Source organism: Prionailurus viverrinus, chromosome D4, assembly GCF_022837055.1.
Source record: "Prionailurus viverrinus isolate Anna chromosome D4, UM_Priviv_1.0, whole genome shotgun sequence".
Lineage (NCBI taxonomy): Eukaryota > Metazoa > Chordata > Mammalia > Carnivora > Felidae > Prionailurus > Prionailurus viverrinus.
Genome location: NC_062573.1, coordinates 14338482 through 14364751, shown reverse-complemented (window position 1 = coordinate 14364751; position 26270 = coordinate 14338482). Strand labels below are relative to the sequence as shown.

The 26270-nt window shown below is 46.0% G+C and overlaps 1 protein-coding gene across 5 annotated transcripts; it reads right to left on the bottom strand.

Annotated features, from left to right (window-relative positions):
• WDR31 (WD repeat domain 31) lies at window positions 1–22887 on the bottom strand. 5 transcript variants are annotated; one of them, XM_047829749.1, is made up of 11 exons: window positions 22791–22887; window positions 17090–17185; window positions 12281–12409; window positions 11592–11724; window positions 9648–9722; window positions 7861–8005; window positions 7663–7763; window positions 6117–6184; window positions 4986–5127; window positions 2692–2854; window positions 1–991 (listed from the first exon to the last, which is right to left on the bottom strand). In XM_047829749.1, exons 3-11 carry the CDS (start codon window positions 12379–12381, stop codon window positions 831–833), a joined length of 1089 nt encoding a protein of 362 aa, XP_047685705.1. In that variant the 5' UTR covers window positions 12382–12409; window positions 17090–17185; window positions 22791–22887; the 3' UTR covers window positions 1–830. The 5 variants fall into 5 exon arrangements, with proteins under 5 accessions (XP_047685705.1, XP_047685709.1, XP_047685706.1 ...); XM_047829753.1 differs by having other exon boundaries at window positions 11592–11721; XM_047829750.1 differs by having other exon boundaries at window positions 22787–22861.
• Window positions 22888–26270: the final 3383 nt, after the last annotated feature.

Sequence of the window (26270 nt, the reverse complement as noted above, 5' to 3'; positions counted from 1 at the left end):
AGGGGCAGAAAGAGAGGGTGACACATCCAAGGCAGGCTCCAGGCTCTGAGCTGTCAGCACAGAACCCGATTCAGGGCTCGAACCCCTGAACTGTGAGATCATGACCTGAGCCACTCGGGCGCCCAGAACCTCCCCATTTTCTTATGCACGGAACAGGTTTGACAATTAGGATTCTGGGCAAGGCCCTTGGGCTGTTGGCCTTTCCAAGCCACCTGGGGTCTAATTTTCATGCCACCTCAGCACCGGTCTAGGACGTGCCTCCTTCCACTCTGCGGCTCCTCCGAGTAGAAGCCAAGACTTCTTTCTTGCCCTAACTTTGGTTCTTCACCTTGCTGAGGAGCAGTGACTGGAGCTTAATCTCATGTCTGCGATCCATTTCCGCTATGGAGCTGCACTGTCCTTCCCCATCTGGATCACCGTGAGGCTGCCAGAACGGTGTGCCTCCCCCCTGCATCTTCTTCTCTCGTGGAGACACGGAACAGGCCAGTTCGACAGACTCAACCCTGTGTTCTGACTCACAGAGGCCTATCACTCTTACACATGCAGGGCACCATTTGGAGCCAAAAACTTGGTTTTTGAAGAGCGGTTCCAAACACTGAAAACTGTGTTTGGATTTCACCTCGATGGAGAACTTTATGTTTAGTTCATGTTTCTAAACGGCACCTGGGCTTAAAGTGGCTTCTAACCCTGATATGCCTTCTGAGTGGAACTAAGCAGAGAACCCTGGTCCCACATCACCGCCCACCCCCGCCCCCCGCAAGATCACAGGGAAGAACAAAGCCACACTGAGAAAGGACAGGCCACGGTTTGAAAGTGAATGTCTCTTGGCCTCAGAATGCTGCCACCTCCCGCAGTGCCAGCCCTTGGCTGTAGTCCACTCTGAGCAGGTGAATTCCTCGGCTGAAACTCGCACACAGCAAGGAGACGGTGTCGCCAACAGCCAGGGAAGTCAAAGGTCCTGATCCGTCCAGGGACAAGGTGAACAGGCAGGCTGGGGGAGGAAGAGGGAACCAGCAGCTTAGGCCAAGAGCGCGGCGTCATGGAACGCGAGGTCTCTGAGAAAAACGCGGGTAAGTAAAGCGCGCGCTACCTGCATGGAACCCTGTTAAGAGCAGCCCCCGCGCACCAGCGGGGAAGTCAACCCGGGGTCAACCGCACGGCTTCAACTACACAGAACGGCACATGGACCAAACAAGATGTGTATCACTCGGAAGCACGTTCAGACAGTTGGGGCCTCACCTGCAAGGACATGTTAACACATTGCCCTCAATTACCACCTGCCCAGAGAGCAAGGCAGGGGCCAGGGCAGAGGAGAACAGATAAGGACACTGATCTCCAGCGGCTGGCCTCTGGGGTCTTGCTCCCTTCAGGACAAAGGAAATTGGGACCCGAAGGCCAGTCTGAGGGCCTCCAGCTGACACAGTCTCCCCCCGGTCTCCATCTTGGAGGCCGTAGGGGCACACCTGGGGGGCAGGGCAGCACTTTCAGACCTTGTTCTCCTTGGACACTGAATCCCAAAACAGCTGCACTGGGCAGCTCCGGGTGGGGCACAGCTGGGCTGTCCTCCCTTTGGGAGTTTGGCCCATGTGACCACTAGCCATGATCTCACGTCTTTTCTCCGAGGGGGCTCCCTGTCCTCCCCTCCCAGGAGCTAAGTTTCTGGAAGATTACCGTAAGAGGGATTTATCGTGAGGTTTGCTAGGTTAATACCGTTCCCTGTGTCTGACAGAACCCTGTGTCCAGGACAAGAGAGTATGGGGGCACCTGGGTGGCTCAGTCAGGCGAATGTCCGGCTGTTGATTTTGGCTCAGGTCATGATCTTACTGTTCGGGAGATCGAGCCCCGCGTCAGGCTCTGGGCTGACAGCGTGGAGCCTGCTCGGGATTCTCTCTCTCTCCCTCTCTCTCTCTCTGCCCCTCCCCAACTTGTGCGCACTCACTCGCGTGTGCTCTCTCTCCCTCTCTGAAAAATAAGTGAACTTCAAAAAAAAAAAAATAGCACGGAGGCAGTGGGGTACTAGGAAGGCAGCTTTCTGGGAGGAAAGAACCCACCACCATCACTCACAGCATTTGCCAATTTTGGGGGTGTAAATACTCCCGCTATGACCGTATTAAACGTTCCTAAATATTTAGCAATCAGCCAGCAGGAGTGGGGTCTGACACACCACTTCACCATGTTCCCTAAAACATCTTTCTCTCTGGTGCTCTGAAGTGTCATGACCTTGCTGCGACCTCAGACCTTAGCTGCAGCATCAAAACAAGGCAGAGACTTGTTTTTCTGAGACTGTCTTACTTTCTGAGACTATCTTACTCTACCACACCCCCACCAAGAGCTGAGACTCTCATTTTAGTCCTTGAGAAAGGAATTTTAAAGTGGCAATCCTTGTTCTCCTTTCCAGACATTTTGAGCATCACATGTTAAAACCTGGTGAAGAACTTCAGATAGAAAGAATAATAAGAGCCAAATATAGTTGATCTCTCAGGAACAAGTCTATACAACATGGTACCGGGGCTCATGTGGTGATGCTTCTAGCCAGAGGCTGAACAGAATCCTGGTCCTCCCGTAACCACTCGGGGCCTGGATAGTGGTAGGACACAAGTGGCTTTGTATTTGCTGAGCAATGGAAAGAGTTTCAAGGAAGCTTTTAGGACGCCACGAAGCTTTGAGAAACACCAACAGCAGGCTCCTTACCTCCAGTATCTTGGTTCCAAATCTTCACTTTGCAGTCATGTGATGAGGTGGCAATTGTAGGCATCAAGGCTAATGCTCTTGGTAGAAAGACACAGGATGTGACAGTCTGGAAATGCCCCTTGTATTCACATATTCTATTCCGCGTCTGCCGTAGGTCCCACAACTGCAGAGTAATGACATAGGCTAGCTCATACATGCATACCTTCCAGCTGCATACGTGCTTCAGTCACTGATTTCCATCTCCCCGCCTGCTCATGAGCCACCCATTCCTTCCACCTACCTACTCGCATCGCCACCCCCCATCTTCACATCCCATCCACACACCGAATCATCTATCCATCTAGCAGTTATTTTAAACATCAACTATCGGGGCGCCTGGGTGGCTCAGTCGGTTGGACGGCCGACTTCGGCTCAGGTCATGATCTCGCGGTCGGTGAGTTCGAGCCCCGCGTCGGGCTCTGTGCTGATAGCTCGGAGCCTGGAGCCTGTTTCGGATTCTGTGTCTCCCTCTCTCTGACCCCCCCCCCCCCAGTTCATGCTCTGTCTCTCTCTGTCTCAAAAATAAACGTTAAAAAAATTTTTTTTAATAAAGAAATAAAAAATAAACATCAACTATCTCCAACAACCCTGGGTAAGGGTGTGCCAGGAGAGTTGTTGCCTTCCACAACAACTAGGGAAGTGAAAGCTCCACGCCCTACAGCATGATGGGACAGTATGGGGTTGCCTACTGTCTTTTTTAAAGTTTTAATTTATTGGGGCACTTGGGTGGCTCAGTCAGTTAAGCGGCGACTCCAGCTCAGGTCATGATCTCGCGGTTTGTGGGTTTGAGCCCCGTGTCAGGCTCTGTGCTGACAGCTCAGAGCCTGGAGCCTCCTTTCAATTCTGTGTCTCCCTCTCTCTTTGCCCCTCCCCTGCTTGCTCTGTGTCTCTTTCTCTCAAAAATAATAAACGTTAAAAAAAATTTTTAATAAAAAAAAATTAAAGCTTTTAATTTATTTAAGTAATCTCTACACTCCATGTGGGGCTCAAACTCATGACCTGAGATCAAGAATCACATGCTCTTCCAACAGAGCTAGCCAGGCACCTGGGGTTGCCTACAGCTCAAGAGCTGCCTTCTATCAGCCTCTTGGCCCCTGGGGGTCCTGTGGAGACCGCAGAGTCAGGAGCACCCTTCTCATAAGGACACGTAGGTGCAGACTTTCTGATTTATTGTCTACGTGCTGAACCTCGGTGTATGAAGATGAGACTCCACAGCAAAGGAGGTGCTGCTAACCCCACTCTCGCTGATATGAATCAGACCAGCCAGAGAACAACGTGCAGGGAGGAGAGCCAACTGAATTGTGTGCAAAAAAGCATAAAATCGCCGGACTCCGTGTAATTGAGGAGAATAACATTCAGAGGAGAGAGTGATCCGAATTGTGTCCGAAAAACAATGAAATCACAGGACGCCATGTCAGTTGTAGGAGGTGGAAATGTTTAGCTTGGCGAAGAGATGCTACATCAATAGCCTGGGATTCAACACCTCAACCTACCACTTGCTAGAGGTGTGGTCATGGGGCACCTGGCCAGCCCAGTCGGTAGAGGTGTGGTCTTGTGCAAGAGATTTCAACCTGCCATGCCTCTATTTCCTCATCTGTAAAATGGGGATTATTATAGCATTTAACTCATGAGGTTGTTTAAAGGATTAAATGAGATAATGCATGTAATGTGCTCAGGCCAGTGTCTGGCATGTAATGTCTGAAAAAATGGGGGCTGTAATTGTTTTATTCAGACTAGATGCCCCTTTAACCCATATTCTACAATTAGGAATCCAAGGTACTTTGGAGGAGCCGAGGCAATCTAACCCAAATTAACTGCAAGGAAAGATATATGCGTGAGGGATGGGGTGGGCCCTCAACCAACACTGGGGCTTCAAGCTTCCTGAAGAGCTTGAGGCTCCTTTACTGTGACCACAAGTACAATGGGAATACCCTTGGCTCTTCAAATAATCCCTCCCCTTTCTAAGCCCTGCTGGGAGTAGGGACATTAGCAAGTAGGGACATTAGAAGGTTCTGTGTTTAGCACCTTTCTATCTTGACTTTCATCCCATCCCTCTTTCTGCTACTGATTCAGAGAGCCCAAGGCTAATGGAGGTTTCTTGAAAGAAGCTTCTGGAATGTAAAGGCTCACTTACAGTATGCACTTGGAATAGGCCTGAGCCATTAGTAGAGCCTGCCTGTGTAGCCAGTATAGACACGAGGTCAGAGTAAGTAATTTGTTCAGCAACCAGACACCTGGACCCCCCAGTCTCTTACCGTGGCTTCACAGCCTTCCCCTCCAAAGCCGTTGCTGCAGGAGATACATTTGTGTCCATCCTCACTGACCTCGCAGTAGGTCTGAATATGCTGCTTTGTGGGAAATATATGCGCTACCTGCAGCCCCCGACTGTCCCATAATCTGAAAGGAATTACAGCAGGAAATAAATCCGTGGTAAATTTGTCTGAAATACCAACTACCATAAGTCTCGGCTCTTGGCTGCTTCGGGCAGTCACGTTTGTCATGATTCACCTAAAAACAGGAGTATGAACCAGATCAAGCTTGGAGACTCCAAAGCTGCCAGGAAATAACCAATTTGAAAGACATCTGAGCTCTTTCTATTTTGAGATCCAGTTAATAGGAATTTAGACCAAGCATCTTAATTGTACAAGTTAATTTGTTAATCTGGCCCTTTGGGATACTGCTTTCAATGGAGAAGAGGATATTTCTGGGCCTGTGATTTAAAAAAAAAAATTTTTTTTTTAAGATACTTATTATGATCCAGAAGAGCAGTCACCATTCTAGAATCAGATACAAAAGATTTACAGGTCTTGGCCTACCTGGGCCATGGGGTCCATGGGGGAGTTTTTTATTCTATCTCTCATCTCATTTTACCTCATTCCTGCTATTTGCTAAGTAGAATGAATCTCTTCTGAGATCCAAAGTTCCCAGTCATACTTTCTGCTCAAGAACGATTTACTTGTTGACTCCCCTGGTAGGGATTCCGACCCCATTTCCCTAGACAAGGCTTCACCCGGGGGCTGGCACCCAGCGGTGGCAAGTGGAGCCAGGCAGCTCGAAGGGGGGGACAAGCTTAACGTGAGCTCAACGTCCTGAGCTTAATGTGAATACATTCACACAGCGGGTGAGGGGTGTGTGTGTGTGGGGAGGGGGGGGGTCAGACAGAATCAGCTGCTTCAGAACCATCCAGGACAGGGGCTTTTTCCCGGCCCGACTTCCTGGCTTCCAACCTCTAACAGACCCCAGCCCCAGAGAACGGCAGAAGTAGAAGCGCAGAAGGCTCTGGAAAGGCACAGCGATGTGGAGAGCAGAGGGGGAAGGGAGTCATGTCGGCACGGGAACCACAAACCTTCACCATAAACCCTTTCCCAGCTGCTCAGTAAGCCCACCTGATGGTTTTATCTTCAGAAGTCTGTAGTATATATGGTTCCTGGGGGACCCAGCACAAGTGAGTGACCTGGGAAAAGCAAAATTTTCAAAAGTTCTCCATACCGAATCATTCCTCTACTGTAATTCCTATAAACTGTGCTTAGGGCGACTGGGTGACTCAGTCCTTTGAGCATCTAACTTTGGCTCAGGTCATGATCTTGCAGTTTGTCAGTTCAAGCCCCGCATCGGGCTCACTGTCGTCAGTACTGAAGCTGTCGGCGCAGAGCCCGCTTCGTATCCTCTGTCCCCTCTCTTTCTGTCTCTCCCCTAATTTGTGATCTCTCTCTCACTCTCTCAAAAATAAATAAACATTAAAAAAAAATCTGCTAAATAACACCCCTGCCCTACTTCTCAAGGATGCTGACTAGTACATTTGACTTGGAGGGGTTCTATGTTTTGCAGGCACCCACTAGTCATGCTCCACTGGCAAACCCCGGATGAGCAGGAGCAATGGTAGCAGCTCTGGGCCAGTCGTGAGTACCCAAATGCATGCAGGCGCCCAAACACGCGGTAGAGAGTGGCCGGCGAGTGGCCGCTAAGGAGAGCAGCCCCTATTCTACCTTCTACGTTCAACGGTGGGACCATGAAACCCTAGTCTAAGGCCTCACAGGGTTCAGAAAGAGTGTTCTTTCTCTTCATCCCTTGTAGCCCCCTGCTGGACAGGCATGAAACCATTTTCAAAACAACCCAAGGGGACAGGATTTTCTTCCAGCAACCTCCACAAATGTGGAGGGCATAAGGCAAGCATACCTTGCCATGGATAGTTGTCTTCGAAATTGGAAAAGATGACTATGACATTTGATGACCACTACAGGAACATCTACCATGTCAGGTCACAGGATCCTCCCCATTTTATACATGAAGACATATTCTAATTAACTGTCTTGGGGTAACACAGCTTAAAAGTGATGGATGTTGGGGCACCTGGCTGGTTCAATCAGTACAACATGTGATTCTTGATCGCGGGGTTGTGAGTTCGAGCCCCACGTCAGGTGTAGAGATTACTTAAAAAAAAAAAAAGTGATGGATCCATGATGTGAACCCAGGTATGACTGACCTCAAAGACTGTGGAGTTTATATACCAGTCTGCTACCAGAAAACGCTGGTCTTCATAAACACAGCAAATTATACATAAAGCAAAGGGTCACGCTTATGTCTCTGCACAATGTTACATATACCGAACACACAGCGAGCATAAGTTGTGAGATCCTGGAGGACGAGGACTGTGTCCTGGGCCGCTAACCCTGCTCCTAGCACAGAAGGTAAGGAGTAACTATATTTTGAGGGAATGAGGACACCACTTAAAATTCTGATATAAACTAAACAGAACATCTCAAGAGAGCATCCAATCTGATAACCCTGAGAGGCCGAGTTCGAGGTAAGCAGTAATGAGGACCCACACCTCTACTGCCTGGCCATGGATCTTCTGATCTCTCTCTCCAGGTTCTCTGCCTCACCCCATGCTCCCTCCTGCTGTCCTGCTCTGTTCCAAGTTTGAGTTCCTACCAGGTTCCTGGAGATGGAAGCTGTCTCTGCACACTGGCCGGTCCCAACGTCCCACAGAAGCAGGGTGTTGTCCCGAGAGCCAGTACACAGCTGTGAAGAGTCTGGGGAAACGAGGCAAAGGTGGGTCCGTGAGATGGGCCCAGCACAGGGCTTTTCAGAAAGCACAAGGGCGCTGGGAAGAGATCTGTTTTACTTCACCTGGACTCACGGCCAATCCAGTGACCACCATGGTGTGGCCAGAGAACTGTTGCCTTGGTTGCGAGGGGCCGTGCAAGTCCCACATCATGACCATCCTGTCACGAGAGGCGCTGAAGAACTGGCTCGATCTGTGCACACAGGCTATCTGCTCGAGAGAAAAAAATGCTCCAGTGTGCTGGTCTGATTGGACTTTAAAATGGGAAACAGGGGGGCGCCTGGGTGGCGTAGTCGGTTAAGCGTCCGACTTCAGCCAGGTCACGATCTCGCGGTCCGTGAGTTCGAGCCCCGCGTCAGGCTCTGGGCTGATGGCTCAGAGCCTGGAGCCTGTTTCCGATTCTGTGTCTCCCTCTCTCTCTGCCCCTCCCCCGTTCATGCTCTGTCTCTCTCTGTCCCAAAAACAAATAAACGTTGAAAAAAAAAATTAAAAAAAAAAATGGGAAACAGGGCAGGGCGCCTGGGTGACTCAGGTGGTTGAACCTCCCTCTCTTATTTTTGGCTCAGGTCATGATCTCCTGTTTGAGAGTTTGAGCTCCAGGTCGGGCTCTGTGCTGACAGTGCAGAGCCTGCTTGGGATTCTCTCTCTCTCCCGCTCCCTCTGCCCCTCCCCACCTCTCTCTCCCTTTATCTCTCAAACTAAATAAATGAACTTAAAAAACTGTTTTAATGGGAAACAGGGGGATGAGGGTGTTAGGGCTTGAGGCTCTTGCACGCACGGCCCTTGGCACGTCAACAACATACTCTGCGCCGCGTGAGTTGTTGGCTATTGCCCAGTTTCATTCTGGCAGAGTTTCCATCCCGATTCCGATATTTAGTTCATTTAGGGGGATTCCAGAGAGGCAGTTGTAGAAATTGGCCTTCTCTATCATTTCTGCTGCAAGCTCACTCTACCCTGTAATGCTTTCTTAACAAATTAATATATTTTTAAAATTTTTTAACGTTTATTTATTTTTGAAAGAGAGCCACAGAGTGCAAGCAGGGGAGGAGCAGACAAAGAGGAGACACAGAATCCGAAGCAGGCTCCGGGTTCTGAGCTGTCAGCACAGAGCGGACACGGGGCTTGGACTCACAAACCACGAGATCATGACCTGAGCCAAAGTTGGATGCTTAACTGACTGAACCACCCAGGAGCCCCAACAAAATTAATTTTTATTTAACCATTGTTGGCTTTTTAAAAAATTTCCCAACTAGACTGGAAGGTTCCTGTCATTTTTCTGGCTACAGTGAACACATAGGCAGCCTTCAGTACATGCCCCTGTGGAGTTAGGACAGTCAGGGGAGTTATTCTGAGCTGTTCTCTGCTTACCACCTGAGCTATTAAGGGCTTGGTGACAAAATAAAAATCGTGTCTAATAGGCCTGCAACAATGGCTGAGTGAACGGTCTGCTCTGTTTTTCCTCGAGAAAGGGTTCACAGCATCCAATGAAGCCCTTGCATTTTCCTTAAGACTGAATACTCAGGGCGCCTGGGTGGCTCAGTAGGTTGAGCATCTGACTTCAGCTCAGGTCATGATCTCACGGCTTATGAGTTTGAGCCCCACGTCGGGCTCTGTGCTGACAGCTCAGAGCCTGGAGCCTGCTTTGGATTCTGTGTCTCCCTCTCTCTCTGCCCCTAACCCACTTGCATTCTGTCTCTGTCTCTCTCAAAAATAAATAAACATTAAAAAAAAAAAATTAAAAATAAATAAATAAAAAGACTGAATACTCAATCACCCTTATTACTCAGAGCTCTTGGATACTCCTTCATTCAGTTCCAAACTCCCTCCATGAGGATAACCCTTTGCTAAGTACCTTAGTGATTTCTCGTTCGTGTCCTCTGAAACGTCTCACCACGTTTCCGGTTTTCCAGTCATAGGCCACGGCTGTCTGCAGAGGGTCATCACAGTCACCAGAGTCTTTGTAATATTTCAATTTTAAGTGAATTTTTATTTAACTGAAACAACAAGCCATCACTTCATTCCCCACCTAATTTCACCCTCCCTGTCGAGCCTTGGGGCTTTATTGTTGCCTCCCTCCTCATGTGCCCCTACACAGTTTCTTTCCTTTCCTCCTGACCAACCTCTAGGACCATGGGTCACTCCTTGGAGCCTTACTGATGGGTTCCCAAGGGGAACTGACTCAGGTTGAGGTTCTGGTTGTAGATGCTGAAGTACAATTCTACATGGGATTATAGTCTTTCCCCCTACTTGTATCGTACTTTTATTTTAGTGTATTTAAAAAAAATTTCTCATGGCTCAGTCATTAAGCATCTGACTTCGGCTCAGGTCATGGTCTCACGGTTTGTGAGTTCAAGTCCCACATCAGGGGAACTCGAGCCCTGCTTCGGGTGAGTGCCGTCTCTCTCTCTCTCTCTCCAACCCTCCCCCCTCCTTGCCTCTCCTAGGGATTCTCTCTCTCTCTCTGCCCCCCACCCCACCCTGCTCACTTACACCTCTTTAAAAAAATTTTTAAAAAATTTGCCATCTTAAAAAAAATCACCATCTTAATAATTTTAAGGTGTGTAGTTCAGTACTGTTAAGTATATTCACACTGTTGAAAAACAGATCACTCTTTTTTTTTCCTAATTTCAAAAAAAAAAAACAAACCATAATCCCATCTGCCAGAGAGAATCATTATTAAAACTTTCTTTGAATCCTTTTTCCAGGTGTATACTTTAATATTTTGTTGTAAGCATTTCTCCTCCTGAGCAGGAGACTCCCTGTTTAGCATCCTCTGGCCTGGTCTCCGGTAGTTCATTGCTAGAGAGTTAAGGAGCATGTCAGCACTGGACCTGGTTAAATCCCAGTTTCTTCATTTGTCAAACAGAGAGGCTAACCCTTCCCTACCTACCTTGAACACGTGAAGATCGTATAAATAAAATTTCATACATCTAAGATGATATTGACTTTAAGACGAAATGCTGCCAATTAAATTATGATTACCATGCTTTCTCATCAGTTTTTATTTTATTTATTTATTTTTATTTATTTTTAAGTAGGCTCCATGTCCAATGTGGGGCTTGAACTCACGACCCTGAGATCAAGAGGTGTACACTCTACGGACTGAGCCAGTCAGACGCCCCTATCGTCAATTTTTAGATGCGTACTGATTTCCAAGGTGCTAAAGTAAAAAAACATGAGCGTCTTAGAATCCGTGAAATACAATGTGAAAATGAGAGGAATTAAAAGAATCACTTTTGCTACCAATGTCCTGGCTGTGAGTGCCGTGATAGATCCAGATGTGGGGGGTGGGGGGGCTTCCTGATCCAAAGTGACAGTGGGAGGAAGGGCAAGAGCACAGAAGGGCAAGATCATGACACACACACCAGGGTAGAGATTTTGACAGAAGAACTGCATGAAAGAGACTGGAAGTCTTTTGGCGATGAGGAACTCCTGCGTCTGTGTGTGGGTATGAAAATGGATTGGTTGGAATAACACTCTGCATTTATAAAAAGCACATGGGTGGTCTGGCACATCACCAAAGATCTTACCACCCGATCCTCACCACTGTCCTGGGAGGCTGGCGTTATCATCCCCATTTCATGGATATGGAGACTGAGGCTCAAGGCCAGTATACGACTTGCCCAGAGAACAGGAAGAGTCAGAGCAGGGACTTACACCCAGTCTGCCTAAGTCTAAAGCCCATGGTTTTACACGACTCAACACGGCTTCCAGAAACGCAAAACCAGCGCTCCCTTCTCAAATAGCTTCCCACGTCCTCAAGAAGCTGGGTCCCCGTCAAGCACGCAAACCCCACCTTATCTTTTCCTCCAGAGACACACAGGTCTGAGCTCAGGGCAGCAACGACAGACACAGTATCCACGTGGGCTGGGCTATACTCCTGACAAGCTTTAGTTTGAATTCTCTCTTCTAGAATTCCGTCGGGCCTGCTAAAGAGAGGACGGCAAATGAGAGGCCCACCGGTATGGAGTGCAGCGGGGCCAGGGGAAGGGGAGGTGGGCTACGGGAGAGGCTGAGGAGAAACCTGGAAAAGGGGTACAGAAAGGAGACCCACGGCCACTGCCAGAAACGGGATTATTATCGCTGAGCACGTTCAGAACGACTGAAGGACTGGAATCCAATAAAGGGGAGTCCTGAAGCCAAGAAGCCAGGAGTCTCTGCTCACCCTGGAGATTATTCCCAAAGCTGCAGGGCCCCTCTCTGTGTGGCTGTGGACTCTAGCTAATCAGCTGTTTCTCATCCACAAGAAAACAGACCCAACTGACTGTTCCGGGAAGGTCATCAATAATCACTCTGGGCCTTCTCTTTCTTTAGTGGAGAATTAAAAAAAAATTTTTTTAAACATTTCATTTTTGTAATCTCTACACCCAACAACCTCGAGATCAAGTCACATGCTCTACCGACTAAGGTAGCCAGGCGCCCCTTTAGGGAGTTTTAATGCACGCGATAGAACACGGGATCCCCGTCTGTGTAGGACTGCCGTACCTGTACTTGTAAGTGCTATGTTTGAGTTTGCTTTGCAGTTTCCCCATCACTGCACAGGATCTACACAAAACCTTGCAGGGAGGAGACCAGGGCAGCAGCATCCCTTGGGGCTGCTGGAAGAGGTGTCCCCTGAGTAAAAAGAACACGTACTGTTAATTTTGTTAGACGTGATAATGGTAGGATGCTTATGTCAACATAAATACTTCTTTTTTTTTAAAAGACGAATTCATTGTGCTCATTCGCTTTTCCTCCTCTCCCTGCCTCCTCTTCAGGCTCTGGGAACGCACCCTCCGGTAGAGCTTTAGCAGATCAGCGAAAACAAAAACAAAAGTAATTAAAAAAAATTTTTTTTTAATGTTTTTATTTATTTTTGAGAGGGAGAGACAGAATGCGAGGTGGGGCGGAGGGAAGGAGCAGAGAGGGAGACACACACAGAATCCAAAGCAGGTTCCGGGCTCTGAGCTGTCAGCACAGAGCCCGAAGTGGGGCTCAAACCCACAAACCGTGAGATCATGACCTGAGCCAAAGTCAGATACCTAACCGACTGAGCCACCCAGGAGCCCCAAAAACAAAACGAATTTTAAAAATACAAAGAGGTTTCTCAACAAGTTAAATGTAGAATTGCCATATGACCCAACAATTCTACCCCTGGGAAGGTAGCCAAAATAATTGAAAATAGGTGTTCAAACAAAAATTTATACATGAATGTTCATGGCAGCACTGTTTCCAATAGCCAAGAGGTGAAAACAACCCAAATGTCCAGCAATGGATGAATGAATAAACAAAATGTGGTATGTCCATACAATGACTATTACTCAGCCAGAAAAAGGAATAATATATTGACACATATGATAACCTGGATGAACCTTGAAAACATCACACTAAGCAAAAGAAGCTAGGCACAAAAGGCTACATATTATATGATTCCATTCATATGAAACATCCCTCATCAGAATCTACATAGACAGAAAGCAGATTAGTGGTTGCCAAGAGCTGGGACGATGGGGGAATAGGGAATGGCTACTTTAACAGGTACAGAGTTTCCTTTATGGATAATGAAAATGTTCTGGAACTAGAAGGTGGTGATGGTTGCATAACATTGTCTATATACTAAGCCATAACAAATTTTATGTTATGCATATTCTACCACAATAAATACTAGGAGTGTGTATTTAAAAATAAAAAATAATTTTCACCAGTGAAGTTTCTCGAAAAGAGCCTTAGTTATTCTAAAAGGTTATAACCTTCCTAGGGTGTGTTTTTTTTAATAATTTCACATGGGGCAGCTGGGTGGCTCAGTCTCTCAGTCTCTCTGCCCCTCCCCTGCTTGTACTCTGTCTCTCTGTCTCTCTGTCAAGTATAAATTAAAAAATAATAATAATTTCACATGACACTTCTCGAAATTAGTGTGCCAGGTCACAGGTAAGAATGAGATACTAGGGACATCTGGCTAGCTCAGTTGGTAGAGTATGCAACTTTTTAAAAAATTAATTCATTTATTTATTTTGAGAGAGAGGGAGGGGCAGAGAGAGGGAAAGAGACAGAATCCCAAGCAGGCTTCTCACTGTCCGCACAAAGCCCCATGCAGGGCTCAAACTCACGAACCGTGAGATCGTGACCTGAGCCGACTGACTAAAACCTGGCTAAAACCGACTAAGCCACGCAGGTGCCCTGGTAGAGTATGCAACTCTTGATCTCAGGGTCATGAGTTCAAGTCCCATGATGGGTGTGGAGCCTACTAAAAAAAAAAAAAAAAAAAAGAAAACAATGAGATGTGAGACCTAATGACACTAAGTGAGACAATATAGGTAATGACCTAGACCAGCAGTTCTTAAAGTATGATCTGAGGACCGGTGGGGATTCCTGAGACCCTTTCAAGGAGTCTGTATGGTCCTCCTTTTTCCAACCACATCTCTGTGTGAAGCTTGATTTTCTTCTTATACTACAACCCCAGTAACGTTGCAATGGATTGAATGCAGAAGCAGATACAAGAACCCAACCGCCTTATGTGGAAGCCAAACGTGAACAAGAATCGCAAAAATGTAAAATGATGCCACTCTTTTCCAACCAATTTTTTTTAATGTTTTTATTTATTCTTGAGAGGGAGAGAGAGAGACAGAGAGAGGGGAGAGAGAGCCCTGATGTGGGGCTCGAACCCACAGACCATGAAATCATGACCTGGGCCGAAGTTGGACACTTAACCAACTGAGCCACCCAGGTGCCCATCCAACCAATTTTTTGTGTGTTTTGGAAAGCACTTTTTTTTTCTTTCTTTTTTTTTTTTTTTTAATAGGTTTTAAGTTAGGGACTTAAACTCATGATCCTGAGATCAAGAGTCACATGCTCTACCCACTGAGCCAGCCAGGAACCCTAGAAAGCATGTTTTTCATAAAATTACTTTATGTTAACATGTAATGGGTTTATTATTATTATTATTATTTGAAAATGAATAAGTAAATATTTTTAAAATATCTGTCTTAACGTAAGGGGCACCTGGGTGGCTCAGCCGGTTAAGCGTCTGACTTCAGCTCGGGTCATGATCTAATGTTTTGTGAGTTTAAGCCAGGCTCTGGGCTGACAGCTCAGATATTGGAGGCTGCTTTGGTTCTGTGTCTCCCTCGCTCTCTGCCCCTCCCCCGCTCGCACTCTGTGTGTGTGTCTGTCTCTGTCTCTCTCAAAAATAAATAAACATTAAAATATATTTTTTAATTAAAAAACTTCTTTCAAATATCTGTTTTAATGTCAATAGGTTTCAGAGTAGAACCCAACATATAACTTACATTAACAAAGCTCTTTGAGATCCCCACTAATTTTCGAGTATAAGGAAGTCCTGAGGCCAAAAAGTTTGAGAACCACTGGCCTACAACTTAAGTAATGTCAACAATGGGTGGTATATTAGAATAAATAGAATTATTGTTTTTCAGATTTATTTGCAACGTCCCCAACAACTAATAAGGCTAGAACTAAGACAGGTGAGTTAGACATTCAAAGACACTAATCCACACATTCACTCAGAAAACACTTCCCAAACACCCAATCTGTGGAGCTCTTATACTGGTGGCCGGTGAAACAGGAAAAAAGTGACAGGAAGACATGGCCAGTGTGCGTTTATCTGCTGGGACTGAAGATCTGATGAGGGGCTGATCTCAGCTACTCTGGGTCACGTGTGTGCTGCAACTAGCTCTTCCAGAAGCCAGACGGTAGAGGGAAGTAAATGGGGGTGGGAGTACTCACTTCCCATCTCCTCTGTGACTCTGTTTAAAGTTTAGGAGATGAGGGGCGCCTGGGTGGCGCAGTCGGTTAAGCGTCCGACTTCAGCCAGGTCACGATCTCGCAGTCTGTGAGTTCAAGCCCCGCGTCAGGCTCTGGGCTGATGGCTCAGAGCCTGGAGCCTGTTTCCGATTCTGTGTCTCCCTCTCTCTGCCCCTCCCCTGTTCATGCTCTGTCTCTCTCTGCCCCAAAAATAAATAAACGTTGAAAAAAAAAAAAAAAAAGATAAAGTTTAGGAGATGAGTTTCCTATGGGCATGACTGGCCCAGCTCTAGGAAGAATGGTCTCCAGGAAGAAAAGCAGCTAAAATGCACCAAGTATTCTCAGTCATACCATTAAAAAACACTGTTCCAGGGGCACCTGGGTGGCTCACTGGTTAAACGTCTGACTTCAGCTCAGGTCATGATCTCATGATATGAGCCCCACGTCAGGCTCTGTGCTGACAGCTCAGAGCCCAGAGCCTGCTTGAGATTCTATCTCCCTCTCTCTCTGCCCCTCGTCCGATTGTGTTTTCTCTCTTTCTCTCTTTCTGTCTCTCTCTCTCCCTCAAAAATAAATAAATAAATAAATAAATAAATAAATAAATAAACAAACAAACAAATAAAAAATAAATAAATATTAAAAAGAAAGGAAAAAAAACAAAACAAAACCAGGGCACTTGGGTTAAGCATCTGACTTCGGCTCAGATCATGATCTCATGGTCCATGAGTTCGAGCACAATGTCAGGCTCTGTGCCGACAGCTAGGAGCCCGGAGGCTGGTTCAGATTCTATGTCTTCCTCTCTCTCTGCCCCTCCCCCCCCCCCCAAAAATAAACATTAAACAATTAAAAAAAAAAAAGTTTTCCAGAAGAATTTCAGCTTACACTTTGAGAAACTGCCAGCACTGACCTCCTGACAATATGGGTAACCAGTACAGAAGCACAGTGCAGTGAAAAGAACATGGTGCGTGCCAACAAGAGCCCTGGCTCCAGCCCCAACCCTGCCTCATCCTTCTGTGTGCCCTTGGGTTCCTCCATTTCCTGCTCTGCACCTCGGCTTCCCTATCTGTAAATGAGGATACCAGATTAAATAATTTTTAGTAGACTGTGTACTCCATAAGAGGAAGGGCTCTCTCATATTCATCTTTGTACCTCAAGTGGCTTGCACAGTATGGCAGAAACATTTCTTGTTAAGTAGCGAATCTAAGGTCCCTTCTAGTTCAGACATCCTAGGATTCTCTATAACGGGCATATTATATGCTGACAGAAAAAATTCCAGGAAAATTTTCAAAACTCTGGGATGTTGTATTGCTTATAGGTAGATAGAGGCCACAGGGCTTCCAATCTGCCAGCGTAGCCCATTTTTCAACATTATCATCAAACTGAGGACAGATGCCATCCATAGATCTAGGTCACCAAAGACAGCAAATGCTATAAATGGATTGGCTTTGCTTAAAACTGACTGGATTCTTAGCTGATAGCATCTGGAGAGCCACATTTCCCATGTGAAGAGCATTCACAGGACATTCTAAGCGAAAGGTAACTTTTAGAATGACTTACCCCCAAACCAGTAGGATTTTCTGGGTGAGCTGCGGTATTCAATGCTTTGTAACATTTATCCTTTGGAAAATAGTGCAGGCAGCCACTTCCTAATCTCTGTAATTATTGAAAAGACGCTTAAATTAATCTCTTCTCTAAGCATGTTTGTTTGCACTGAAAGGAGATTCACAAGGTAAATAAAGGCTTTGTTTAATTAAAGAGATTGTTAAGTGTAGTTTTCCCACACAAAGAAAGAGATATCTTACAAAATTCCAAGATCATATAACTGGCACATTTCTAAAACTTAGGGAAAGTATACCAAAATGTTAATTATATATCTATTTTAATTAGTTAATTAATGAATTAAAGTTAGCTCTATACCCAATGTGGGGCTTGAACTCACCACCTCAAGATCGAGAGTCACATGCTCTACTGAGCCAGCCAGGTGCCTGGATATATCTGTTTTTAAATATACAAAGTAGGAGGGTGCCTGGCTGGCTCAGTCAATGGAACATGTGACTCTTGATCTTGGGTCATGAGTTCAAGCCCTGCTTTGGGTGTGGAGCCTATTGGAAGGAAGGAAGGAAGGGAGGGAGGAAGATACAAAGTAGGGGTGGGGGGGCACCTGGCTAGTTCAGTGGGTAGAGTACACAACTCTTGAGCTTGGGGTTATGAGTTTGAGCCCCACATTGAGTGTAGGGATTACTTAAAAATAATTTTTTTTATAAATAAATAAATAAATGAATAAACATACAAAGTAGGATATTTAAAAAAAATTTTGCCTGGCTAGCTCAGTTGGTAGAGCATGAGACTCTTAAAATTTTTTTTTAATTTTTTTTTTTATTTCAAGAGACACAGTGACTAGGGGAAGGGCAGAGAGAGAGATCCCAAGCAGGCTCCACACTGCCAGCGCGGAGCCCCACGAGGGGCTCAAACTCACGAACCTCAAGATCATGACCTGGGCCGAAACCAAAAGTCGGTGGCTTAACTTAGGCGCCCCATACAAAGTAGGATATATTTAAATGCATCATTAAACATTTTTGTTTTACTCATAGTACTTCTATTCAAAAAGATTTTTAGATTTTTTTAATGTTTATTCATTTTTAAGAGGCGGAGAGAGACAGCGAGTGGGGGAGAGGCAGAAAGGGAAACAGAGTCCAAAGCAGGTTCCAGGCCCTGAGCTATCAGCACAGAGTCCGATGCAGGCTTCAACCCCACGAACTGTGAGATCATGACCTGAACCGAAGTTGGATGCCTAACCAATTGAGCCACTCAGGCACCTCTCCACCAATTTTTTTTTAATGTTTAGTTATTTATTTTTTGAGAGAGAGAGTACAAGTACAAGGGAGGGAGCAGCAGAGAGAGAGAGAGAGAGAGAGAGAGAGAGAGAGAGACAAAATCCAAAGCAGGCTGCAGGCTCTGAGCTGTCAGCGCAGAGTCTGATGTGGGGCTTGAACCCCAGGAACCGTTGAGATCATGACCTGAGCCAAAGTCAGATGCTTAACCAACTAAGCCACCCAGACACCCCATTCCAAAAATTTTCAGAGCTGACTGCTTACTTCAGACCTTACTGTTTCTGTGAGAAAGACAATTTCTCCTGTTTACTTATTTTTTTAATGTTTGTTCATTTATTTATTTATTTTTTTTTTTAAATTTTTTTTTTCCAACGTTTATTTATTTTTGGGACAGAGAGAGACAGAGCATGAATGGGGGAGGGGCAGAGAGAGAGGGAGACACAGAATCGGAAACAGGCTCCAGGCTCTGAGCCATCAGCCCAGAGCCCGACGCGGGGCTCGAACTCACGGACAGTGAGATCGTGACCTGGCTGAAGTCGGACGCTTAACCGACTGCGCCACCCAGGCGCCCCTGTTCATTTATTTTTGAGAGGGAGAGCATGTGAGTGGGTGAGGGGTGTGTGTGTGGGAGAGAGAGAGAGAGAGAGAGAGAGAGAGAGAGAGAGAGAATCCTAAGCAGCTCCACACTCTTAGCACAGAGCCCGATGCAGGGCTCAAACCCACCAACTGTGAGGTCATGACCTGAGTTGAAACTCTCCTGAGTTTCCTGAGCACCCCTCTCCTGTTTAAAATAAGACTTCAATAAGTATGAATCATAGAATTTGAGATATGGAAGAGTTTTTCAAAAACATCACATATAAACCATTTATTTAATATTTGAAGGGGCACCTGAGTGGCTCAGTCAGCAGGGGTCTTCATCTGAGAGTAGTGAGTTCAAAGCCCTATACTGGGCTCCATACTGGGCATGGAGCCTACTTAAAAAAACAAAAACAAAAACAAACAAAGAAAAAAAAGATCTGAAGAATCAGGGAAGAAACATTATTTGCTCAAAATTCTAACTAGGTAGGTCTCCTGACTTCTAGTCCAGAATTTCCCTTATGAACATCTACAAAGAAGAAACACAGTTTTAGTGCAGTTTAACAGCTCTATTTTAAGAACTCAAATAAAAAATTCTAATTACCAACTGACAGTGTAGCTTATTCTAATTTTTTTTAACGTTTATTTATTTTTGAGACAGAGAGAGACAGAGCATGAACGGGGGAGGGTCAGAAAGAGAGGGAAACACAGAATCCAAAACAGGCTCCAGGCTCTGAGCTGTCAGCACAGAGCCCGACGCGGGGCTCGAACTCACGGACTGCGAGATCGTGACCTGAGCCGAAGTTGGACGCTCAACTGACTGAGCCACCCAGGCACCCCAGGGTAGCTTATTCTAAAAATGAAGAGTAAGGGGTGCCTGGGTGGCTCAGTCGGTTGAGCAACCAACTCTTGACTTCGGCTCAGGTCATGATCTCATGGTTTGTGAGACTGAGCCCCACGCTGGGCTCTGGGCTGGTGGCTCAGATCCTGCTTGGGATTCTGTCTCCCTCTCTCTGCCCCTCCCTCGCTTGCACTCTCTCAAAAATAAATAAATAAAACTTAAAAAAATAATAAAATAAAATAAAACAAAACAAAAATGAAAAGAAACACAGCAGAGTCAGAATAACATTTGATTTAGTGCATCCGCATAGGAATTAGACAGACTTAGGTCTGAATTACAGTCTGCTGCGGCCTTGGGCAAATTGCTGAAGCCCTCAGAGTCTGTTTCCCATATGTAAAATGGGATAATATCTCTATCACTGGGCTTCGGTAAAGATTAAAAATAGCACTTACAATGTGCCAGGGACTATTCTAAATGCTTTGTATTTATTGGCTCTTTTGATTTGTTCCACGAGCCTCTGAGATAGATGCTGTTACTATCTTCAGTTAGCAGATGAGAAAATCGAGGCGCAAAGATGTTAAATAACTTGCTCGGATTTACAGATAAGTTGCAAATAAGTGGCAGGGCTAAAACTTGAAGGTAGGCGGTCCGACTCCAGAGGCCGTGTTCTCCATCAGCCTACTATACTGCATCTCTATTAAAGCTAGTGCGTAGAAAGCCCTCAGTTCAACCTGGCAAATTGTCAATATAAAATGATGGCTACTAGCATGATGGATATATTAACAATGATCTCGCAGCTGAAAGGAGCAGTTTCTGCCAACTTCACCCTGAATACTACTATTTTTTTTTTTTTTAGTTTATTTATTTTGAGAGGGAGAGTGAGAGGGAGGGTGAGCAGATGTGCAGGGGAGGGGCAGAGAGAGAGAAGGAGAGAGAGAATTCCAAGGACTCTACACACCCAGTGCTGAACCCGATTCGGGGCTCAATCCCATGACCTCAAGATCACGACCTGAGCTGCTATCAAAGAATTGGGACACTTAACCGACTGAGCCATCCAGGCGCCCCTTAATACTACTATTAATACATATATATTAAACATATGTAACAAATATACACAAAGAACATACACAAATAGGTATATGAATCTGAAGGATATTAAAATGAAGCCAATTATGTCTCCTGACCAGAGTGACTGATCATACCAAGAATTCATTAAGTTATATATTATATAACTTAAAGGCAATTTAAAATCTCAACAACAAGGGCGCCTGGGTGGCTCAGTCGGTTAAGCGGCCAACTTGGGCTCTGATCTCACGAGCCCCACATTAGTCTCTCTTCTGTCAGCACAGAACCCATTTCAGATCCTCTGCGACCTCTCTCTCTGCCCCTCCCCTGTGCATGCATGCACATGAGCTCTCTCTCTCTCTCAAAAATAAACATTAAAAAAATAAAATAAAATCCCAACAACAAAGTATATGTACTTGGGTAATGTCCATGTAGTTGTGATTTATTATGAGACTAATATAAGAAGTGAAAATACTATTGTTATCTTCCATTGTTTATACTGTGAACACATAATATACTTGACAGGAGGGGCAGTGTCTTGTTCATTTTTTTTTTTTTAACGTTTATTTATTTTTGAGACAGAGAGAGACAGAGCATGAATGGGGGAGGGGCAGAGAGAGAGGGAGACACAGAATCCGAAGCAGGCTCCAGGCTCTGAGCCATCAGCCCAGAGCCCGACGCGGGGCTCGAACTCACAGACCGTGAGATCATGACCTGAGCTGAAGTCGGACGCTTAACCGACTGAGCCACCTACGCGCCCCCGTTTTTGTATCTGAGCTTTAAACATAGCCTGGGAGAATGGATGCAGTGCAAATATCTGGGGAATGAATGAATAATTGCACACTAAAGTGAAGAGTCTGCTTGGCAAGAAGTTTTTTTTTTTTTTTTTTAAAGTAGGTTCCATGCCCAATGTGGGGCTTGAACTCAAGCGACCCTTGAGCTCAGGAGTCGCATGCTCTACTAACTGAGCCAGTCCGGTGCCCTACAAGCTTTTTAAGAACCCAACAACATAAGGGTTCTTTAAAATTGACCAGCAGCAAAACATTCAGTGAAGTTACCTGAGCTTGGTCCCAGATTTTGGTCAGGAGAGGCTGGAGGGGGCTTGGAAAAGCCATAAACTCAATTATTGGCTTTGGATATCCTTGTTGTTTCCAGATAAAACCAGGCCTAAATCTGAATCCCAGAAACCATTGCTGCCCCAATTTGCTTTCCAAAGACCTTCAGACACCCAGTGGTCACTCTAAACATAACTCAGAGAATTCTCATTTAACTCTCCAGTGCAGTATACTTTGATAGACTCCAGCATATATCCAATTGTTATTTTCCATCAAGAAAGCGGGACTCAGAGGGTTGTGACTTGTTAAAGGTCACAGGAGGCAGAGCTGGGGTAATGGATCTTATTTCCCTGGACTCCTGGTCCACTGTTCATGTAAATGCTGATTTCATATCTCTTTCCCTCTCCCCAAATCTCCTTCTGTACACAAGACATCAAAACGAAAGCTCAAACACAAACAAAACCACAGTGGAAGCACTGGAAGAAGGTCTGATTCGACCCTCTAATGGTAGATAGGGGAAACTGAGGCCCACAGAATAAGTGGGTCTTGCCCAGAGTCTCACAGGGAGTCAGCACTAAGGCCAGAAGTTCCAAGGTTGCCCCAAATTTGGGGGACAACCTGTGTACAATTTTTCCTTCCTGTCTCTTCAGATCACAAATGTCCCCGTTCTATCCATGGGGACTGCCAAAGCTCATTTTTGATGTGTTGGGGGTGGGGTGGGGTGAGTAGTTCACCCAAACGAGGTATATAATGCCACCCGACCCAAGGCCTGCCCTAGAACTCCCCGCTTTGGCCAGGTGGGCTGCTGCAGCCTGCAAAGCGCGAGGGCTCCCACAGCTCTGCGCGTCCCTCCCGTACCCCTTCCTCCCCCCATCGTGCTCCATACCCACCAGCCGGCTGGCCGGGCCGGGAGCTGGGGCCGGCAGGGGCGCCGAGTGGAGGGAGTCAGCAACCACCACGCTCCACAGCCTCCCATGCCACCGCCCCTAGCAACGAGGCGCGCGTCGCTAGGGCAGGAGTTCCGCGAAAAGCCTCCGGCCGCTCTCCCGGCCCCCGAACTGCAGTTCCGCCCATCTGCCGTCTCCCCGAGGCCGGGCCCAGAGCACCCTGGCCTGTTTTCTGACTGGAACAATGCAATGATGAGGTTCCAGAGAAGAGGACGGTTCTGCCCGAAGACCGCGCTGTCTGGGAATCTACAGAATGCAAGAAAAGCGGTACCACCGAGAGAGTTACCGAGAAAGTACTGAATAAATGTCATCTTTTAAATAGTTATTCGCCCCCTTGGAGGTGTTGTTTCAGTTTTTGGAGTTTTCCATGATTCCACCCCGTGATCTCTCCCTTGGACCTTTTCCCAGGTCCCCCCACTCCTATTCATTTCATTCTTTCTTTCATCAAACCATTACAGCCCAGCACCACAGCAAAAAGACCCCTCAGTATCATCTTGAGATCCAGTGGGAAGACAGTTCCAGAAACGAACAGCAGCTGGAGTTGCATTGCTTCCAGACTAGAGTCTATTCATTTCTGTATTCCTAGCGCACAGGGCTTGGTGCAGAGTAACGGTTTGTTGAATGGATGGATGGATGGATGGATGAACGAATGAATGGATGAATGGCATCCTAGCCAACATTTCTCTTGCACCTAGTAGGGATCTGCTGCAGGCCTGATCTCCCAGCAGAGTCACCTACAACAAAGACATGTGGAGTTTCTGAAAGCTGGGTGACTGTGGGAACAGGAGTAGGGGTGGCAAGAGAAAGTTACCTTCACAGAATAACAGAGCTGGCCATTGGCTCTATCTTCCAAAGCAAAGAGGGAATATCCTCCACAACAGTCCTGATGGGGGATCCTTTGCCTCTGTTGACTTCCCTCCCTGATGATGCACTCATTACTTGCTGGATCAGTGTCCTGTTCCTGACAGGAGCTGAGGTCTACCCCCATGCATCACTGATCTTAGTTCAGAACTGAGGGCTCTCTCTGCAAACTCAATCTCTTTTGCCCACAACAACCTCGTAGACTTCAACCAGGAGAGACTGATTGTTTTGCCCTCAGGCACTGGGCTAGGCTCAGGGTAGGTTAGAGAGTTGACTTACCTGATCCCTGCCCTCAAGATTTTCTTCCAGAAAAGGCTTCAGGTTTAAGGCACCTGAGACTCCCAAACTGGTATCTCTAGCCAGACTTCTCCCTACACCTGTAAATCCACCTGCTTTCTGTCCTTTTCCACCTGGCTGAATAAAATACACTTCATTCTCAACGTGACTCACCCTGGAAACATCATCTTCCCCCCAAACCTGTTCTTCCTCTTTTCTCTCTGAGTGCTGGGCACTACCATTCACCAATCACCCACCCACACCAAGGATCTTGGAGTCATTTGTAACTTTGTAACTTCACTCTCTCTTCTTTGTTCCAGAACAAACCCCAAGACTTCTGAATTCTTCCCCTGAAATAGCCTTTAAAAAAAAAAATCTGTCCACTTCTCTCTACCCACCACCTAGTTTCAAGCCAACATCATGCCAGAGTGTGATAGATTAAAACTGGCCACAAATTCTTTGTAGTTTCTCCCATCAGGGCTGGTCTAGTAACTTATTTTGATGAATAGAATGTGGTAGAAGTGACATCGTGCTACTTTTGAGTTTCAGCCCCAATTTGCCAACCCACAGAATTGTGAGCAAATAGACACTTGTCATTTTAATCCACTAAGCTTTGGGGATGGTTTGTTATAGACCATAGATAACTGATATTCAAAATAAAGTCCAAATTCCTTCACTAGGTCAATATGGCTTGGTCTATATCTCTTTAGCCTCAGCTTCCACCTCTGGCAACCACACTGTAGGTTTCAATGGTCTAACCTACTTGCAGCTTCTTGGCTCACCTTGCTGCTGCCTTTGAATCCTTGCACACAGTGTTCCCTCTGGCCAGGGCATCTCACCTGTCCGTCTGGCTAACTATCCTCAGCTTAGAGGCCATCTCCCTCTCTACCCTCAGGTCTTCCCTAACCATTTCTCTCTTCCTCCAGATTGAGTTAGCTACCCTTCCTTTGTGCTTCCAAGGCCCCCACACTTTCCCTAACGTTGTGTGATTTCCCATTTATTGGTTTATCTCACTGGATTATGAGCTCCATAAAGGCAATGACACAGTCTTGTTTACACCTGTATTTATTGCTGATGTCTAATACAAGATCCAGCACAGCACTGCAATAGAAATTTCTGCTATGATGGAAATGTTCTATGTTTGTACTTTTCGATATGCTGGCCTCAAGTCACATGTGGCTACTGAGCACCTGAAGTGTGGCTAGTGCAACTGAGGAACTGTTTTTTTTTTTTTTTTAGTTTATTTATTTTGAGAGGTGGGAGGGTGAGAGAGAGAGAGGGAGAGAGAGAATCCCAAACAGGCTCCATGAAGAGCCTGATATGGGGCTTGAACCCATGAACCTCGAGATGATGACCTGAGCTGAAACCAAGAGTTGGATACTCAACCAACTGAGCCACCCAGATGCCCCTGAAGAACTGAACTTTTTTTAAAAAAAGTTTATTTATTTATTTTTTTTTTGAGAGAGAGAGAGAGAGCACAAGCAGGTGAGGGGCAGAGAGAAGGAGAGACAAAGAATCCCAACAAGGCTCTGCACCATCAGCGATGTGGGGCTCAAACTCACAAATGGAGAGATCATGATCTGAGCCAAGATCAAGAGTTGGATGCTTAACTGACTGAGCCACCCAGGTGACCCCTGAATTTTAAATCTTTTTTTTTTATGTTTATTTTTGAGAGAGACAGAGACAGAGAGAGAGAGAGAGGGAGCACGTGCACAAGTGGGGGAGGGGCAGAGAGAGAGAGAGAGAGAGAGAGAGAGAGAGAGAATCTGAAACAGGCTTCAGGCTCTGAACTGCCAGCACAGAGACCAAAGCTGGGCTTGAACTCATGAACTGCAAGATCATGACCTGAGCTGAAGTTGGATGCTTAACTGTCTGAGCCATCCAGATGCCCCTAAATTTTAAATTGTATTTAATTTTAATGTAACTTAAGAAGCCATCTGTGGCTAGTGGCTATGGTATTGAACAGTATAGGTTTAGCACATAGTAGATGCTCACTGAATATTTTTGAAAAAGATTTTTTTAATTAATTTTTTCATGTTTATTTATTTTGAGAGAGATAGGAAAAGTGCATGTGCACAAATGGGGGAGGGGAAGAGAGAGAGGGAGAGAGAGAATCCCAAGCAGGCTCTGTGCTGTCAGCACAGAACCTGATGCAGGGCTCGAACCCACAGACTGTGAGATCATTACCTGAGCGAAAGTCGGATTCTCAACCGACTGAGCCACGCAGGTGCCTATATATATGTATGTGTGTATATATATATATATATATATATATATATATGTATA